The following is a 20,312-nucleotide window of genomic DNA, read 5'->3' on the forward strand; positions in this document are numbered from 1 at the left end:
TCAGTGACAGATAGTGTTTCGAGGTTAGGAAAGGCGCTTATTTCTGCAAGTCATGGAGGAGTACGACGCAGTGTCGATGGAGGCATGGGGAAGTGGAGTAGAAGGGGGGAGCGGAAAGGAGAGGCCACCTGTTTACACGAACTCATTACTTGCATACTGCAGCTATCTCGTGTTATGCACCAGGTAGTGTTATACGCTAGGTAGCTGTTCCCACACCCTAACGTTATACACTAGGAGGCAAAAACATGCTGCTCTTAAACTCCGTCAAGTTGGTATAGTTGGCTTTTCCATTAACCTATCGCAGACTACACGGACAACGGCTAAAGGAACAATGTAACACTGATAACTGGACTTGGCTTCGGTTTGACAAAACAGGCGAAATCATTGAGCACATATTCCAGCAACTACTACATATGCTACGCCCCAACGATAATTCATTGCTTTAAGCAAATGAATTTAGCTGGTCCCTCTGAGAGAGGGAGAAGCAAGATCGCATGCAAGTTTCATGGTAGCCTCTTTCCGCGTGAAGCTTCGGGTCAGGCTATTTACTTCAAGTTCCGTTAAGGGGAGACGAGACACTGGTCTTGTTTCAAGTAATTTTTATCACATACAAATGAAATTTTCGAGCGAAGTATATTTTAGCCTGCTAGAAGCAGGCATGCAATCCATATTTTTCTTATCTGAAGTAGTTTTGGAGTATTTAGCATAATGTTACGGGGTAATATTAACGTCACGGGTGTGGAAATGTCACTCCGGCACGGGCGCCGAAATAACATTTCAATACCCGTGACAACACCGTGAAAATAAGTCTCCCCAATTTTTCTACAATTGTATCAGTCAATATTGTAGAAAAATTTATATGGACATATTATAGAACAATCTGAGATCACAACTAGCTCTTCACTGTAAGTTTAGCTTTATTATTATAAAAGTTACTGCCGTATCTAACGTGGTGGTTGGGAGCCCCAGTATTTTTATCAGTTGTATCGCCAAATAAATTTTTTGGTAAAAGATATTATAAAGTATTAAATTAATTGCGTGTAGAAACTCATAAGCTTTCAATTGCAACAATATTATTCAAAGTCTGACTAATTCTTCGAAAGACAACATGGAAAACAGCACATAGCAGAAAATTATCTCTTTTCCAGGTAGGGTAGGAGGGGGGGTGTTCGCGAGCGATGATGATCAAGATAGCGCATAATAATAAAAATAAGGTCATCAAAATGTGTTATTATTGCAGGGATAAATCCGCTTGGACATCTATTCCACAAAAAAAAAGAGATATTTCAAGAACTCTATCTTTTGGCGAAATTTTAATCGAGAAGACTAGTGCATTTGTACATGGCTGGCAACGCAGGACGTCGCGTGGCTTCCGGTGGACGTTGAGAGGCACACGTGCGAGCACGGCGCCTACCCCGAGACTCGGCATAGACGGCCCTTTCAGCGCATTGTGCACACTCTGGTGAGTATACGAGCCGGGATGTACCGGTAGCTCCGACCAATAATGCGCAGCGTGTTAAGGAGAACAAACTTTACATGTGCTATCGCCCTCAGTATGACTTTAAACACAGCAGTTCGTAGACACATACGCTTTAAGGTCTCATCACGGCTTCCTCTAACCCCTATTTCCGCAACTACACGCTATTATCTAGCTCGGGAATGACTCCAAATAAGAAAATATAACTTGGTTGTGGAAATAAGGGTCAGTGGAAGCCGCTGGGGATCGTGCAGCTCGTGAAGCCAGACGCTGTCGTCCTGAAAGTCATACTGAGCGCGACTGTTCATGCCAGAACATCGGTGGATTTCGATTGAGCGAGGACAATGTTGCTATTATAGCAACGGATATAGCCTTCATTAGACGACGTCTTGCTTTCACTCAGCCAGCATCTGGCAATACTAGCCGGCATTAAGCAATATTATATCAACGGTAGCTAACACTAGGCAGTGCTAAGTAGCGCAGATATATATCTGAGTGAATACTGTATGCCAGGACGCCACCGCGCGCCATTCAGTCTGCCGTTCGCTAATGCAGGAGAGGAGGTGCGGTATGCTTTATTGCGATAGCAAGTACATGGACACTTGAGGAGCATTTTTGCCGTCGCCGTCATGTTCCGAATAAAGTCCAAATCGATAACATCGCCCAGCTCGTCGTATGTTCTGTGAGCGCGTGAAAGCTTGCGAAGGCTGCAGACGGGCGTGGCTCAAGGAGAGATGTAACATACCGGCCGGCTCCGTCGGGCGAAGGAGCACGAAGGGGTGCCACTGGGGGAGCTGCGTCACTCGGGCAGCAACTGCCAACTTTGATCAAAAAGGCGCTGGCGCCCATGCTATTTCAACAGACATCAGTAGACAGCTCCTACCCTTACACGTTCTGTGCTGGCATCGCTTGCTTTCGTTGAAGCACGGAAAGAGATAGCACGAAAACTGCGTCGCTGACTGGAGTGGCAGTACTCCCCTACGCCGGCGTTTGGTACAGCTACGCGAGATCGGATTCGAATGGAGTTGGGTGCTAGCCTTACTTCGTATAACACTCCAACTTGTTCCTATCACATTCAATGCTTCGTCTTTGTGGCGAAACTGTGACCTTTTTTTTTCTTTTTTTGATGATACGAAGCTTGCATGTTACAGCGTCCTGGAGAGATATCGAGTATTCCTGCGTTTTTGAAATAGAATAGTTACTAAATTCTTTAACGATTACGACCTCGAAGTTGATATAAGACATTGCTGCCATTTCAAAGACGGCATTCTTTTCCATTTATTTCAAAGCCACTGGCGTGTACACTTGGTTGGCAGCAAACGTATAATGCAGCTACATAAATTACGGAGAAGCTATTCGTGTTCTGCAGTATGCAAGTTTACATGAATAGTCTCAAAAATTATATGAAATTCTCGCACTCTTCACCAGCAGTAGCGCTCGAGCTGCGTCCACGATTCAACGATGACCGTGTTAACACGCATACAGTCGTTCCGAGGTGCTTGTTGCGATAATATTCGCCTTTCTCCTTTATTTTCACTTCACGCGTACACAAGCTACGTGTGAACGCTAATGACGCAATTTTGACTAATTTGTTCTTGAGGCGGGGTCATACATTTAAACAGGTCGTGAAATATTTTCCAAGTAATCTTCGAATGACCTCAGTATCGGAAATTATTGCCTCACGGTTCGATTGCCGCCACAACTTCTAGAATTCGTCGAGAAAGAGCGGAGTTTACGGGGTCTTGTCGTATGTCTTAAGCATTTTCTTTCTCTCATCACGGCGAGCGCGCCGGAAGCTATACATTGGGAGGGATAGCACGGGGGAAGAAAGTTATGACCTTCAACACATGTGATTAAACGTAATCGCTCACTGCTATTGCGATTCCCGCTGTTGCGAGTGGGGCTCACTATGTAATGTTAGCGGACTATTGAGCACGGCGTCGGCAGGTGGCGGCACCCCATGGCAACAAGCGCACCTGATCCAAACGCCGCCCTTGATTTATGCCGGCTACTGGCCAATAGCATGCCACCTGCTGTTCGACGTCAAACAGCAGGCGACGGCAGCCCCGAAGAGGGTGAGCGCAGTCCTCTGTATGAAGAGAGGGCGTCTCAGAAAATGGCAACTTCGCGCTCCGCTCCTAAACTCTCTTTGCCGTGCACGACTGCAAAATTTGGCAGAGCTGTTCGTAGCAGTGTGTGGTATCCGCAGGATGTGTTTCCCCACCATCCATGCCAGAGGGATGGTTCACGACCCCATTTAACTTTGAGTCACTGGTGCGGGACATGAAGAATGGATGAAAACTGCGACAACAATGACAACCTTGACCGACGCTTTTCAGGTTCCAACGCTGAGCGAGAGACCCTCGCCAACCACAGCGTGCCACATAGCGGTGGCCGAGGCCCAGTACTTGGGGCTCCTCCTCGTCAACCAGGCGCAGGAGGTGCTCGAGGATGAGGTGAGAGTCGCAACGCTGCAGTCATTAAAGAAAATGAATCCGCACAGCCTTTGAAGGACTCTGGCACAGCTAGTCTTTAGTGTTCATGAGACTTACCAGCGTTCATTCGGTATAAGAACGAAGGCGTACAGCTAGTCACTATAGTCTGCAGCGATGGCTTGTCGGAAGTCCCTTTTTAGTCAGCCAAGCTGGCAGCCAGGGATTCTGAAAATTCTTGCCAATGAGTTGTGCCGAATCCCACTACGCGGCGGAAGGGTCGAGAAAGAGAATTTAACAGCCACCCATTTATAGCACGAAGGGCAAGGAAATCCATACAGATTTCTCAGAAAGAAAGCTTTTTAGTTGCCGAAAAGCTTTTCCTGGTCCGTGGGTCGAACTCCGGACCAACGTCTTTCCGGGGTGGTCGCTCTACCAACTGAGCGAACCAGGAAGCTGGCAATCGGCAGCGCGAGTTCGAATTCATCGGCAACTCGAAGCACAAGGACACGTAGCATTGCAGATCAGTTCTGTGGAATCCCACAAGATGGCGGAAGGGTTAAGAAAGGAAAATTGACGAAAACCCGTTTCAAGCGCGAAGCCACTAGGAAATCCATAAGAATTTTTCTAGAGAAAGAGAAATCCGTGTCGATTCGTGGTACAGACGGGTGGCTTTGTGATACATGCGGGTGGTCGTCAATTTCCTTTTCTTATTCGGAAAATCCAGTAAGTAAAGCAGTATTTGTTCAATCCGTCAACGAGTCATACTGTATCAAAATGTATTTTGTAAGGCCTGAACTTGTGGTGATAAGAAAGAATAACGAATACGTGTTATTGCATAGTGTTCGTAGATTAACATCTACACAGGCTCTGTAGGCCATCACTATTAATTTTTCTGATGACACTGCTTCATGGACACGCCTTTGTGTAGATCTTTTCTACAGAAATTGCAGTTTGAAAAAAGTTGTAGCGCATGTATTGCCTTATTTCTATTCGCTTCGCAAATCTTACGAACATATACCGGTATTGTCAACGAAAACTAGCATGACTTCATTCGATGTACATATGCAATCCGTAAGCTTCACGAAATAAACACGTTGCGTGGACTGTCTATTTCCTTTAAACTGCCGACTGGAGGAGTCGGCCTGAACATTGCCTGAGATCTGTAGAGAAATCAACGCATATTCAACTTTAGTGTTGTTTCCTAACTGCTTGACATAACGTTGCCTGTTGTTTTTGGCCCTGTTTGTACTGTGTATTCGGTTCTTTTCTTTCGCCTTTTGTATTATGACGAAGATTTTGCCTGTGTTCAGGCTCGAGGGCCCCAGAGAGACGACTCATGCCTCGCAAATATAAGTTTCCCTATTCGTTTATTTTGATTTCACGTTTATAGAAGCAAGCCCCTACGAATTCTATATGTTTCGGTCTCGTTCGCTGGGATCGATCGGCTTGTTCCGCCGCAACAACTGCTCGGTTATCATATAGACTTCATGCGCTTTCGTTCCGCACTGCCACCTTTGTCGCTTTACATTTTCTCAATGTACTCGGATTTTCATTCTTTAATTACAACAGAAACAGCGGCGTTTGGGTTCAATGGTTCTCTTCTTTTGTGTACGCGTCCGCAAGCCTTACTTTAAATCTTTCATGATGGTTGTTCCTTGTTTAAGCTTTTTTTTTCTTTTTACAGGTGTTGGAAACGAACATCACGAGCTTCGTATTGGACTTCGCAGTGCCGCGATACGACATTTACCTCAGCAAAGTCTTCGCTCAAATTTACCCCAGAACTCCGTTCGACGGCCTGTGGTTGGTGAGCTGACTGTTCTTCTGACTGCAGTATTAGCATTTAATTGCACAGTTCACCGAGCCTCGACGATGAGCGCATTTCAGAAATAAGTGGCAGACAACTCAATCGTTACAGTGAGATTTAGATAGTGCTATCGAAGGGTACAACGACTAGCCCGTATCTCAACGTTTCCAAGGTGTAGCAGCACACTCAGCCACTCAGTCCAGTGAATAAGTTCAGGCAGCCAGCCAGTCAGCCATTCGCTCAGTCATTCAGTCAGGTCAATCAGTGCGTCAGACTTTCCAGTGAATCAGTCCAATCAGTCATCCAGCCAATGAAGTAAGTAAGTCGGTGAGTCATCCATTCCGGTAATTCAGGGAGTTCAATGAGCTAAAAAAATTCTTTAACACGAGGAATCGCTGGAGCCAAACGTGTTGACAAGCGATCTTGTCTTCTTGAAGGCTACAACTGCCTACCATAGCGCGTGTATGTGTATGATTCTTACCCTCACCCACTGCTGGTTGGGGGAGAGGGTACGGAGCATACACATGCACGCGCTAAGGGAGACAGTTGCAACTTTGAAGAAGAGAAGACCGCTTGGGGACACGTTTGGTTCCAAAGAATTCTGGAATGTTCCAGAATTTTTCATTCCTTCAAGCTTCCATCTTGCCCTGAACTTCTATGTTCCTTAGTGGGTCCAACGAGTCCATCAGTTACTTGACCAATAAGTGCATCGATGCCCAGGACCGCAACGAACCGACTCTGTTGAACGTATGGCCACCTGGCGGCTGCGCAATGGACGGTTGGGACGTGATACCATACACACCCAGGACACTGCTGTCCGAAGGACCCCTGCACACTCGCACGCTATGCATGTCCCAACATCTGGCAATGGGGCCCCATCTGGTGGCGCACAATGCCATTCCCTACCTGCAGGCGCAGGCGGCCTACACGTGAGCGCTGTCGTTCGTATACGGGAATATCGTTCAGCTTGTAACGCTTTTTCTCATATGGTGCAGTGTACATTGTTTTTTATGGTAGAACCTCACAGTAAGCTCATTGAGTCAGTTAGTCAGTCAATCACTTCAGTCAGTCTTTTACTCTGTAAATCAATTCATTCAGTCACCCAGTAGGTCAGTAGGTAACAGTCAACACAGCTAGTTAGTCAGTGAATGTCAAGACATCTATAGTCAGCCAGTTAGTGAAAGTCAGCCCAGCTAGTCAGTCAGTCGGTTAGCAAAAGTCAAGACATCTAGACAGCCAGTCAGTGAAAGTCAACACAGCTAGTCACCCAGTCACTTAGTCAGTCAGGGAAAGTAAAGGCCAGTCAGCCAGTTAGTGAAAGTCAACATAGCTAGTCAGCCAGTCAGTTTGTTAGTGAAAGTCAAAACATCTAGTCAGCCAGTTAGTGAAAGTCAACTAAGATAGACAGCCGCTTTAGTTAGTTAGTTAGTTAGTTAGTTAGTTAGTTAGTTAGTTAGTTAGTTAGTTAGTTAGTTAGTTAGTTAGTTAGTTAGTTAGTTAGTTAGTTAGTTAGTTAGTTAGTTAGTTAGTTAGTTAGTTAGTTAGTTAGTTAGTTAGTGAGCGAAAGTCAACTCAGCTTGTAAGTCAGTTAAGGCTAGTCAGCATGTTGATCAGTGAGTAAGTGGAACTGCTTTTTCAGTCGCTAAGATCGATCAGTCAATGAATTGACCACTTGCGCAGAGTTCTCGCCAAAACCTCGGGAGTGAGGCCATTCGTCATGAGCCGATCGAGTTACTCGGGCATCGGCAAGTACGCCGGTCACGTGATCCACGGTCTCCGTCCCACGTGGGAAGATCTGCGCCAAAGCATTCCCAGTGAGTTAACCACACGAGAGAGAAGAAAAACCCTGCCTATACAAAGCATTCAATTTGGTAAGTGCTTATAATGCTTCAGGATGCCTTGGTGCATAGGCGGTGAGTACGGCGGCGGGCTATGGGGCTCGACCGCCCCCCCCCTTCCCCTTGCGCCGGCCCGGGATATTTTTAAGAGCTTGGATTAGGTTCCCGTCTATTGACAACGGAATGTTGGCTGTCCTGTCTGGCAGCTATTTCACAAGAGGCTATTTATGCTCACTTCTTTTTCATTTCAGGCTTTTAAAATTCGTATCACGGGCCAATGACAAGTCAAACATATAGGAGAATATATCCCTCAAACGGATTTGTATGTGCAGAATATGTTGTGTTGATGAACAAGTGAAGCGACCGCTTAAGCTGTGGCAAGTTAAACAGTCTTAAACCGCGTAGCGACTAGTTTTTAGAACCCAAAAATGCTACTGCGAATACAATTGCAATCCTGACACAGTCAGTCAGTGAATGATTTCGCACATACTTGCTCGCCAATAAAAAGAAGGGTAATTTCTTGGTTGTATACAAATGTGTACCCTTCGACATGCCTGCCTATAAAAGTGCCGAGAAAAGGTGGTACGCATTTTATGTTTACCAGCACATGGTTTTACTACCAGTTCAGTGAACGAAGAGCAACTCAAACACTAGTCCAGAAAACAACCTTTGGCGGAAAAATTCGTAACCCCAGCTTTGCACAAGGTGTAGTGGTAGCAAATGGTATCTGCTACCACTCAGATGGTAGCAAATACTATTCTCAGATGGTAGCAAATGGTATTTGCTACCATATGAGGATAATTTTTGACCATCTCAAATTGAATTCACTGGCACAATTAAAGCTACCTGTACCAGCATTAGCCTACCCTCTCCTGTATGGTGCATGTTTTAACAAAGTAAGCAAAGCACGACAATGAAAAAATGCGGCAGATTCCAAGAATTGTGGGAACCGATTGTATGCGATGCAGTCAGTGAGTCGCAGCTTACGCGGCTTTTTTCGCTTTGAGCCAAGTGTTACGAGGTGGATTGATGTCTTTGTGTAAATTGAAAAATAACTCTCGAGTCTCCCCACTACAGATCTTCATAATGATATCGTGGTGTCGGCACCTAAGAGACTAAAGTTATATTAAATTCTCGAATTTGGAAGTCGGACTCTCTCTCTCTCTCTCTCTACGAAGAGAGAGAGCGAGCTTTTATTTAGAAGTCCCGCTCACGAATTATAGTGACGTATTTTAGTGCAATGCGCCGAGTTTGTCTGCTTAGTTTACGTATTACTATGTGCAGCGTTTTTCAGGCAGAGTTACAGCTGCAAACTTTACAGCAGGGGTCTTAAACACGCGGCCCGCGGACCTCTCGCAGGCTGCTCGGCCCACACGGGACTGTCTTGGTCCCATATATTTCTTCTTCTTAATAAGTAAGTTCATGAGCCACACACGTGACAGGTCCGAAGCATTTCGTCAGGCACCGCATGCGGTCATCATGTGTCGAAAGATAACCGTGGAGCAAGAAAATTATTAAATAAATAAATGCTGGCAGCTTGCACCAGTGACTGGACTGACAGCGGAGCTTGTGGCCGACCTAGCTTCTGTCGGCTTCTACAAGCTCGACTAGGTCGTCGCTAAGTATGCCACGTGGAGCGTACAACTATATTGCTTGGCGAAGTGTCGTCGTGGCTACGTGAATGTAGCGACTAATTAGTATGTTATTAATTAGCTCGCTATCACCTACCAATGTATCTAATGAGCTTGGGTTTATTTAGAATGATCATAATTAACAAAGTACCAATTAATGTTGCATTAATTAGCGTTGACTTAATTAGTGAGGCCTAAATAACATTGCCTAATTAGCTTGGCCTTAAATAGCAAGGTCTTAAGAAGATGAAGAAGAGGACGAATAGAGCGCACGCCGGCCGAGCAACGGACTTTATAAGGTACAGGCTGCTCATGATGATTATAGTTTTTTGTTCACGCTGCACGGCCTAACTTCGAGCTTAAACACCTGCGCTGTTAAAGCTCGACATTTCAGAATCGGCGTCAAGATTTCAGTACTTCTGGAGATCGGTATCGAAATGTTTCTCGAAACCTGACGACGAATTCCCTCCAGGAATGACCCATATAGGCCTTCCTTCAAATGACAACTTTAGCTAATATTTGGTCCCCCGCCCCCGCCACACACATTCCCCGCTCCAACCTACTTCACTGTCCCGGTGCTTGTGGGAGACTAAGTTTCGTGACTGCTGCTATGCTGCTGCTCGCTTGCTGAGGTGAGTTTGAGACCCCTGCTCTATAGTTTCGCTTTCACAGGTAGAGAGATTTTCAACAACTCACTGAGAAAAAAAGAAAGAAACTTTCACAACCTAAATAATGTCCGCATCTGTCACTTGATTTTAGTCTTCTGCAATAAACCTTGGCAAATTTTATGAAGTGATAGCCGGCCACAATGTTTCTTTTTTCTCCTTTCCCCTGCGTTCCGACTGGAGCCCTCCTCCCATTCACTTTCCCTTACATATGTTTGCCGTTTCAGTGTTGCTGACTGCAAGCTTGCTGGGGATGCCGCTGAGCGGCGCCGAAGTCTGCGGTGGCGCTGAATTCAAGATGGTGTCCACCGCGGACGAAGAACTGTGTGTCACGTGGTTCTCGCTGGCCGTCTTTTACCCATTGCTGCAGCTGAGCAAAGCCGAGATTTTCGTGAGTGTGCTTGCAGTATATATGAGGGAAGGAAACATACTAGGAGGAAGCGTCGCATGATTCCGCTAGCTTCGGCAAGCCAGACTCCTCTGAGGCCTCCCCTCCGGCTCTCCGGGACACCGTGCGCTGTGCCTCCTGGGTAAGATTAGGCCTCCGCAGCGCCCACAGCAGATTCAACCGAAGCGTACCCACCAATAGTAACACTTGCCTTCCACGTGACTAGGACGTGAGTTTTTTATGGCTACACTTCAAGACTGTCACGTGACGCTCCCTCCTACACTCTAAGAAAAGATCGAGTAAAAAGGGCGTCTTTTTGTCCCACAACAATAATCGTCATCTGGCTTGCTTGCGTTTCCTTTCTTGAAAACTCGGCGCTGGCCACTTTCCTACCAGGAATGCTATGTCACGGTGATAGCGCGCATGTCGTTCGCGACCAGAAAGTGCCGGGCGCGCGGCGATAGTGCAAGGAAAGGAAGGCAAAATAAATGACGATTATTGTTGTGGGACAAAAAGACGCCCTTTTTACTCGATATTTTCTTAGAGTGTAGTCTTTTTCTACGTGATACTACGCGTGTAAAACGCAACACTACTACGGAGTGTTGGGTTTTCTTTTCCTTACCGTGCGGTAATCTGCTGTTGTACGCAGGGTGTTGAAACGGAACAAAAACCGAAAACGAAAAACGAAAAAAACGATATTTTGGGCCGGAACGAAAACGTAACCGAAACTTTATCTATTATTTCGTTCCGGAGTGAAAACAAAATTTTTTCAATCGTTTTTCGGTTCACGAGAAAACTTCGAAATCCGGAGCAACTGAGCCCGTGCAATGTGAGCATATCTCAGGGTACGGTATTAGCGCGTACCTCAGGCAGGAATTCCAAAGCAAAGATATGTTGAAATTGTGCGAAAAACGAAAACAGTGGCAACCAGAGATGTTTATGTTAACGCAAGTGGATTTTTGCGCCCCTGTCACGCAGGCAAGCGTATAGAGGGCATTGTCGGCGCTGAAGTTTGTTACAGTGAAAGCTGTTACGAGATCACAACAGCTGATTTTGGCGCCATAGTTGTCCACCGCCGCCGGTGTCCGTGACCGCTATCGCGTGATATAAAAACAATGAATGAGAAACAAATTTCTAGGATCGGATGGCATTTCAACCCGCGCCCTCTGCGTGGCAGTAGGATCTTCCACCACAGTGCCACGCTGGTGCTTCTATGCTTGCGAGGAGCGCTTGACAAGCGTGAGTACTGACGAGCAGTTCGGCCCAGTGTTCCGTATTCAATACAAAGGCACAAGGTGCCCGAGCGGTGCACTGTTCCAACTAATACCAGCAGATCTAGAGGGTCTTATTCACCATTAACCAAATCTTATTTTTCTGCATATTCACAACCGCTCCATACGCGTGGCAAAACTGCTTAGTCTTCTTGCATACTACTTTTGTCAGCCTAAAAATACGCTACGTCGTCATTTTAGCATTAACACATTTAAGCATAAACAATATTAAAACACCACCATTCGTTCAAGCATGCTGACCATGCAAATACTATAGGTAGCGGGAGAACTGCCCCTATGGGAATTAGTAGGGTGGTTGTACTGCACGAGATATCTAACCAAGCTACTATCCCTCGACCTTGGTAACCTGTTTTGCGTACTATTGCAGTTCTTAATGCATCTGATGACATCAGCTTTATGGGGCGTTCATTCCTAACTCAATAAAACAGTCAAGATGCCTTTCTTACGTGGAGGAATTACATTGATGGAATTAAACTGCCCGGCCATTCCCGGAGTGCGAATGGGCTAAGTTTTTTCATTCCGAGGAATTGAAAGGAATGGAATTGCGGCAAGTTCTAATTCTCCGCAATGGAATTGAAATGAAATGGAGGCGCCCATTCCGCCACACTGCTTCCCACCCACTGCAAAGTGCTCAGCCATAATTCTTTATCATCATCAGTCACAGCGCAAAGTGCACATAATGCCTTACAGATGTGTAGCGTGTCCCACGAGACTCCGAAGAATGACAAAAATGGCATAATGGGAACTTCTCTACTTCAGAAGAATTGCGATGATGTATCGCGTAGCGGGTACCTTGCATGTGTACTTGTACTAGTTGCCCCAAGAGACTCTGCAATGGGCTATACAAAGTCCACTCTTCCAGCTTTCGTTGTGACTGTGCTGCGAGTGTCGCGCAGGCCTGGCGATCTCTTTATCGGAACAGCGGTCTTGCACATCAGAGTGTACACTGACTGACGTGCTACTTCTGAGATGCTGCTTCTGTCACTCCCTTGACACAAAGCACTGAGCCCACTAAAAAATTCGTATTTGTCTTTTGAGAAAATAAATACTATGACTTTGAAATTAATACTGGTTTATGCTAGTTGGTAGAAATTCGTGGTACAGTCACTTCCGCTCCTCTGAAGAACGTATTTTACCCTTGTCCCACTTTCCTAAGAGCAGGGCAAGTAACTACATCACAAATGCAATGTTAGTTATGATTACCTTAACTTCAAATTTTTCCATAAAAAAAACCGTTACGAACCGTTACGGAACATTTTTTTTTTTCGTTCCGTAACAGAAACGGAACGGAACTTTTTGCGGTGGAACGAAACTAAAACCGAAACGAAAAACATTTCGTTCCGACACCCTGGTCGTACGTGCTGTTGAATTTCGCTAACGTATTGCATTGTTAATTTTGTTGCGCTGTATTTTTCTTGGTTGCCATTATTCACTTGCATTGTAACAATGTTCCTTACAAGTTTACTCCCGATTTCATCGTAACCCCGCTTACTCAATGCCTTCGGGCATGTATTTTTCAATGAATAAATTAATAATGGGCGGCACGCGTACACCGACGAAGGTTGCACTTAAAAGCTAGAGGTAACTAGATTTAGGTGCACCGTGCACGTTATAGAACACCGGTTAGTCAAAATTTTCGGAGCCCTCAATTACGGCGTCCCTCGGAATCATATCGTAGCTTTGGGACGTTAAACAACCCAATTACTGAAGACGAATGTTACACTTCCCCAGCTGCTGCAGCCGTCGGCGTTCTCTAACGCCTTCCTGTCCGAAACGTCGGACATGCTGGACATTCGGCTCATGCTGCGTCCCTACCTGTACTACCTGTTCCATCGAAGCCACGTCGCTGGTGACACCGTCATGAGACCGCTGTTTGTCGAGTGAGTGTTTTACCGTTTGCCTTCTATCGATCACGGTCATCGCTCCAAAAGCTGTATGGACACGCGAACGTATACTTCACGGGGCCGCAGGACGTACATTCTATAGCTCTAGCCACTGTCGTAGCCAGTAGGGTGGGTAGGTGTTCAAAAACCCTCCCGAAAATTTTTGAATTCGGCATGTGTATATGTACAATTACACGCATACATACAAACGCACGTAAGAACATGCATAAAGTATTTTTGAGCCCTCCCTCCCCCCCTCCCCCCCCCCCCCGAAAGAAAGTTCTGGCTACGCTACTGAGCTATAGCCACAGCCAGGGGGCTGGGCGGCTGAAACATTGCCCGAAATTTTTCAATTTTTCATGTGTATGTGCACACGCATACATAAAACCTATGCACGAACATAAATTACGATAAACCCCTCCACCCCACCCCCCCTCCAAAAAAGAAAGAAAAAAACAAATTTCTGGCTACGCCCCTGTTCAAAGAGTTCGAGTGGTCAGAAGGCCATAACCAATGGCACCAAAAGTCATTTAACTTAATGGCTTTTTCGCGAGAGCATACACTTTTGTCTGTGCTCTCCCCGGCGTTAACTAAAGGGAGCGTCGATTTTTGTTTGCGTTCTTCTGACCACCTTCACCGGTCATTGTTGCTTAGGACGCTCGTTGTGTAGGCATGCGCGCGTATTTATACATCGCGGTTCATCGACTGCACTCTCCGTCCTCCTCCTGTGCAACATGTGCAATGTGACAGTGCGATCGAGACGTCGACAGGAAGGCAGTCATTGGGTCGATGGATATGGCTGGATAGAACAATTCGATGTGTGCACGCATGAATGGAGGTGAATGGGTGTAGAAGAATGTCCTCCTGCCATCCAATGTCATTGTAACTGCCTATCATTGTACCTTCCTCCCACTGTCATTGTACCTGCCTCAGAAAGGAAGTAACCTGGCGCCGCCCCTGTATTCTAAGTCACGCTCAGCCATGGTTTCGTAAACGGCGCTAATCGCGTGTTGCACGCGTTCTGCACCCGTTTATTATTATTATTATTATTATTATTATTATTATTATTATTATTATTATTATTATTATTATTATTATTATTATTATTATTATTATTATTAGATTTCCGGACGACACGGCGACAAGGAACATCAGCGATCAATTTCTCTGGGGGCCAGCGCTGATGATAATTCCCTTCCTGGCACCGGTGAGTAGTCGTTGATTAGCGGCTGCGACAAAGCGGTTTCCTCTTCCGGAACCGCTCCGCAGTTCATGTGCGCTTACGACGAGGGATGTCAGCGCCTCCCCTGGGGAGGCGTTGGGAAGGCTTAAAGGGACACTATATGAAGACAAAAAAAGGATTTTTCTTCTGTTAGTGAGTCACCCTTTCGCAATATTACCAAGGGCACCACTCTTGCCGCGAAAGATGCTCGGTGCGCGCGAAAAGAGGATGCAGGCGGCGAAGCCACCTTGACGTTCCCGCACCGATCGACGCGATGTCATAGACCTTGACGGCGACTGCTAGGGCCCACGTAGTCCTTAATCGGTAAATATGAAGTATATAGTCTTTAGAAGGAGCCAGAGAATCGACATGCCAGGTTTCAGGAAATTTAGTTGAGCCAATGTGGCCAAAATGCGAAAGAACTGTCTGAAATCCGTGACGTCACGCTGACATTCATGCGCAGGGATTTCGGTGCGAAACTTAGAAATCAAGCTTCGACCATCATTTTGTCTTTTAATAATGAATCTGTGATCGTGACATCAACGACAGTAAAGCTTCCAAAGGAAACTCACATGGTCCCTTATTCATTCGCCTAAGACGTTTCGAAATCGAAGGCCATCTGCCATCTTTTGCCTCTCAGTCGATGTATTAATCCCCCCCCCCCTGCGAAAGCTTTCTCAACCTGACATGGCTTTGCATTGCCTCCGTGATCGGCCCACCTTTGACCAAGCGGCGATGTCATGTGGTGGCGTCATCGTGTGACATCACGTTATGTGACGTCACTGTGACACCATGACGACGTCACAAATTTTGAAACTATGTGGCATCATGGTGACGTCATATGATGACGTCGTCACGTTATGATGGTTTTTCGCATCACTCGTGTTGGTGACGCCGACGGTCAATTTTCGCGCTTCATGAAGCATCCAAGGCTTTCGTCTTAATATTTTGTTCTCTCTAAAGTGATTTCTCTTATTAACGCAGAACGAGCAGGTTCGGCGCGCCCACATTCCTGAGGGCGTGTGGTACGACTTCGAGATGAACTCCGGCGTGCCGTACCCGCCGCCGATCTCGGAAGCCGGAGGTGGCAGCCACACTCTGCAGCGGCGCGGTTCTCGCCGCGTGTCGCTGCTGCTCCGCGGAGGACACGTACTTCCCGTGTCCGCCACGCCGCCCGCCTTCGTACGGTGAGGACGTGTGTGCAACGACGATACGCTTCACAGTGTTTGTGGTCCTCAGAGTCCATGTAGCGGTAGTGGCCTCCGAGACAAAGCGTCGCCCTCGTTGCGTATCTCAGAGCCGATATGCGAGCCTGCTGTAAACGATGCACCGGCGGCTTAACTGCTGGCCTAATTGTTTATAAATTACATACCGCGGGGAAATTGCTTGATGGTTGCTGGTGTTTGAATGACCGAGCCTCCATGTTCTTCCAAAGAATACTTACAGAACTACTTCTTGGTCAGTAAAGTTGCAAGTTGGGCGAGTCGGTGACAGTTCATCTTAAAGGGGTCGTGCAACACTTTTCCTAGTTATCGTCGAATGGCTTCATTACAAGAGCTTATTGCCTCAAGAACTGACTGCCGCAAAAATTTTTAGAATCCGTCAAGTACTGGCGGGCTTACAGGGATTTGTTGCGCGCTTCAAGCGCTTTCTCTCTCCTTTCGTACTAGCGAGCACGCAGAAAGCTACGCAGGGAGGGGGATGACAAGAGGTCAAGATGATGAGTCCCTTCGTCAGCGCGCGTCATAACCTTGAGCACTTCCTTTTCTTTTTTTCTTTGAACGCGCGGCTTACTTTCAGTGTGATCGCGAGCGCGGGCACGCGGCGGCATCCCGCGGCAGCCACGGCAACTATGCAGCTCAGGATGCTCAAGCCAGCCACTGGCCATGGACTTTCGCTTAATGGCGCGGTCATTTGGGTTTATGGCATCATTTGTCGAGAGAAGAGGGAACGATTTTTAGCAGACTTTGAGAACTAATTGTAAATTACAGGCCTCGTGCGGCTCTATAATGTCTGGCTCGCGTGTTCGCAGCAGCATCGACTACCGATCGGCAGCGTTTTCTGACCACGCTGAAAAATTGTTGCAGGGCCCCTTTAAAGTGTCGAACAGCGCCCTGGAGACAAGACGCATAAGGAAGCAACAATTCGATGGCTGCGGTGGTCCTGTAGAATCGTTCCTTTGTTTTGCGTCGTGCGCTGTTCCTTCCCGGTCAAGCACCTCCTTAAATCGGTGCGGTCGGTACTTTGTCAGCCAAGAATATACGTGCATCACCAGCTAATTTATGGGTTGATGACATCACAACTTTTGCTATCTGTGGCGTCATTTACATGACGATTTTTTGCATCATTCGTGTTGACGCTGACGCCGCTGATGGTCACTTCTCGCGTTTTACGAAGCATCTAAGGCTTTCGCCTTAATACATACGTGGATGCTTGCACGTCTACTTCGCGTGCTCTCAAGAACTTCCGCTTTATTCTTTTTTATGAGAAGTCGCAACTGAAGACTTCGTGGACGTTGATGCCTGTCTCGAAGACGTGCCAAAATGGCCGTACGAATGAAATCACTTTCGTTTCGTATGTTTCCTTCACAACAGCTAAACCTCGATATATCTGACTTCAATATAACGAAATTCTCGATATAACAAAGTATTTCAACTTTCACAACTCCGTGGATATAGTTCTACCTCAATATAACGAACCGTGCTTATTCGTGATTCCAATATAACAAAGAAGCCTTCGGTAACTATACCTTGCTTAAAAAGGTCGAATTTTAATTTAACGAAGTTCTATACAACGAAGTAAATTGCCGATTTTGCGGACTTCATTATATGGAGCGTTAACTGTTATGTCTGGTACCATGCGGCGCCGTCTGAACCACACGTTTTACCGTAGCCCGAGGTGGGACACGTTTTACGCTTCTCCAAGTGGCCTCAGCGATCGCAACAGTACTTATCTTTCGCCGCCATCTTAGAAATCACGCTCCTTTATGCCTCGTACGCTTCAGCCGATTTCGCATTCGCCAGTAATGCTTCTCGGCCCTTGTTTTTACTCAGTGACGGCCAAAGCCCGGAGTATTCGCTTCGCGTCGCCTTGGACGAGCAACATCAGGCCAAGGGAAGTGTCTACTGCGACGACGGCGTCTCTGCAGGTGAGATAAGCATGCGCTGTTCTTGCATCTGGCTCTGGACCACATTCCTCTTCAGAGTTGAAACCCTCAGGAGCGTCCCTTTGGTGGAATGGTCCCCATAGAGGAAGGAAAAAAAACTAGGAGAGAGCGTCACGTGACACTCTTGAAGCCTATAGAGTCGTACACAAGTCCGCGGCAATTCCTCTTCAAAGGCGGATGCACACAAGCCTGCACCAATGGGCGCTCACTCCAGACTGACGCCATGAGCAGGACGTCCGGTGACCACGCCTTCGGAGAACATTGCCGAATGCATGGGCGGGGCTAGTATTTATTTAGTCGCGGAGGCGATCGGCTGTATAGCGCTAACGTCATCTGGGCGGGGCGTCTCCGGACTTATTAAGTTGTATCCCACTATATTCATAAAAGAGGGGAGGAGGAAGAAAAAGAAAGGCAGGGTGGTTAACCAGGGCTGGGCACTAGCTACCCTGCACTGGGGAAGGGGAAAGGAAAGTTAGACAGGAGATAAAAGTCATTGCTGCAGCCGACTTAACAGCGGTGACGCGTTTGGTATCACAGGCGGTGAATCATTCCGGTATCCTTAAGAAATCTCAGCAGCGCTTTAGTTGCCTTTCAGAACTGGGCGGAGCAGTCCCATGGTCCCACTGTCTTCTCGACCGTGAGAACGTTTTCGTCCAGGTGATGTAGAGCAGTACGGAGGTGAAGCAGCTCGTTTGCGCAAGACGGGCAGTAACACAAGAGGCGCTCAATATAGTTTCTTGTACAGCTCAATTTAAGGGATAAATAGGCCCTCGTGACGTGATAGGCAAACGCTGCTATTGGTCTGATCGCTTTGGTTGCGTCTGCGTAGGGCGCTGTTGGGGCCTAATCCTACCCAGGAGGCACCGCGGCCTGGGGGGGGAGGGGGGGGGGCATCAGAGGTGGTTGGTTTGCCGAGGCTAGCGGAGTTACGTGACCCCCCCTCCTTGTTTTCTTTTCTTGCTCTATGGTGTTCCCCATTGAATGGTCTCCCAGAATGAGCCCTAGAGTCAACCCCGTAGTTTCACTGGAGTCACTCCTATTAGAAATCGTTCCCTCCGTACATGTGCCACCAGTTTTTGAACGATGTGGTATACAGAACCGCAGTGAGCCTGAGAAAGGACTGTGTATAGCAAAATTGCAAGTCTACAGATCACTAGTGCAGCTTAAAAGTTCTGGAGTGCTGCCGCAGAAGGAAAACCGATGCTCCACCGTCAAGGAAGGCAACCAGCCGAGCTACGCTTGAGGACTTGGCAGCAGAGTGTGTTCAGTAACATCGAAATTGGGGCTTTGATGTAACCAGTACACGCAGATCACGCGCAGAAAAAAGTCAACAGTATCGCTGCGAGGGCGAAACAATGAATGCAATAGCAACAAATTGCAATGTTACACGAACTAAGGCTAGCAGCAAACTATTCTTTAGGATTCGACCTCGCGTAAATCTACAAAACGCTGGCGTAAGAAAATACGGCCGCTCCAGTGATCGAAGCGGTCTTCGTGCTGTCTGTCGATTGAACACGATGCAAGCGATGAGAGAACAGAACGTACAAAGGTATGGGGCGTCTATTGATCTCCGTAGACATAGCGCGCGCGACCCCGCCCTTTTGATCAGAGTTCGCAGTTGCTGCCTAAGAGACGCAGCCCCCCCCCACCGGCACCCCTTCATGCTCCTTCGCCAGACGGAGCTGGCTGGCGCGTTTCATCTCTGCTTGAGTCTCGCCCGTTTGCAGCCTTCGCAGGCTTTCACGCGCACATAGAACATACGACGTGCGGGGCGACATTATCGATTTGGACTTTATGTGGAACATCACGGCGACGGCAAAAACGCGTCTCGAGTATCCATACAATTGCTTTCGCAATAAAAGAAGCAACATGAGGACATTTACAATACATGTACGCAATGTTTCCAACAAGAAACCACCCTTCCAAGGGTGGTTTCTTGCATAAAAACATTCGAACAAAGGATTATACGTAGCTCACCTTATAAACTCAGAAAGTTGGATTTCACTGGTGTTTCATGTTGTGCTGCAGGAGTACTGAGTCTTGTGAACTTATAGTTTACTCTCGGAAATTTTGTGCAGGCTCCTACGAGACCGGAGCTTACGGGCTGGCGGACATTATCTTTAACAAGGTAAGAGTTTGATAACGGCTCTTATCCCTATAAGCATCCCAGACACTCCTGTACACGTGTTGTTTGTTATGGCCCTTGATGCTGGCTTTGATCTGTTCTGCTTTCCGCTGTTCCGTTGATACCAACGCCTCTGTACGGAAAAGCTGAAACTGTGTTGACCGTAAATGGGGAAGAACTTTAAAGGTTCTTCCCTATTTACTGATTGACATACGGACTCTATATTGTGAAGATACCGGGTGTAGCAGATGGTTTTAGCTCCAACACTCTTCCAAGCCCATACACCAGTGGACACGAGACAATGAAACTGTCGCGACGATAATAATTGTTGGGTTTTACGCCCCAAAACCACGACATCCAGAAATTTCGGCCACCTGCGGTTCTTT

General features: G+C 47.0%; 1 protein-coding gene across 1 annotated transcript in view; it reads left to right on the forward strand.

Annotated features, from left to right (window-relative positions):
* LOC119399038 (lysosomal alpha-glucosidase) overlaps positions 1-20,312 on the forward strand; it is a 37,750-nt gene that overhangs the window by 15,725 nt on the left and 1,713 nt on the right. Inside the window, exons 9-19 of the mRNA XM_037665854.2 lie at positions 1,358-1,462; positions 3,817-3,933; positions 5,597-5,716; positions 6,437-6,645; positions 7,397-7,530; positions 10,078-10,241; positions 13,262-13,410; positions 14,536-14,620; positions 15,620-15,822; positions 17,689-17,783; positions 19,880-19,929. Of these exons, the coding sequence (XP_037521782.1) occupies positions 1,358-1,462; positions 3,817-3,933; positions 5,597-5,716; positions 6,437-6,645; positions 7,397-7,530; positions 10,078-10,241; positions 13,262-13,410; positions 14,536-14,620; positions 15,620-15,822; positions 17,689-17,783; positions 19,880-19,929 (1,431 nt within the window). The remainder of the gene's footprint in view (positions 1-1,357; positions 1,463-3,816; positions 3,934-5,596; positions 5,717-6,436; positions 6,646-7,396; positions 7,531-10,077; positions 10,242-13,261; positions 13,411-14,535; positions 14,621-15,619; positions 15,823-17,688; positions 17,784-19,879; positions 19,930-20,312) is intronic.

This window comes from Rhipicephalus sanguineus, chromosome 7 (genome assembly GCF_013339695.2).
Source record: "Rhipicephalus sanguineus isolate Rsan-2018 chromosome 7, BIME_Rsan_1.4, whole genome shotgun sequence".
NCBI lineage: Eukaryota > Metazoa > Arthropoda > Arachnida > Ixodida > Ixodidae > Rhipicephalus > Rhipicephalus sanguineus.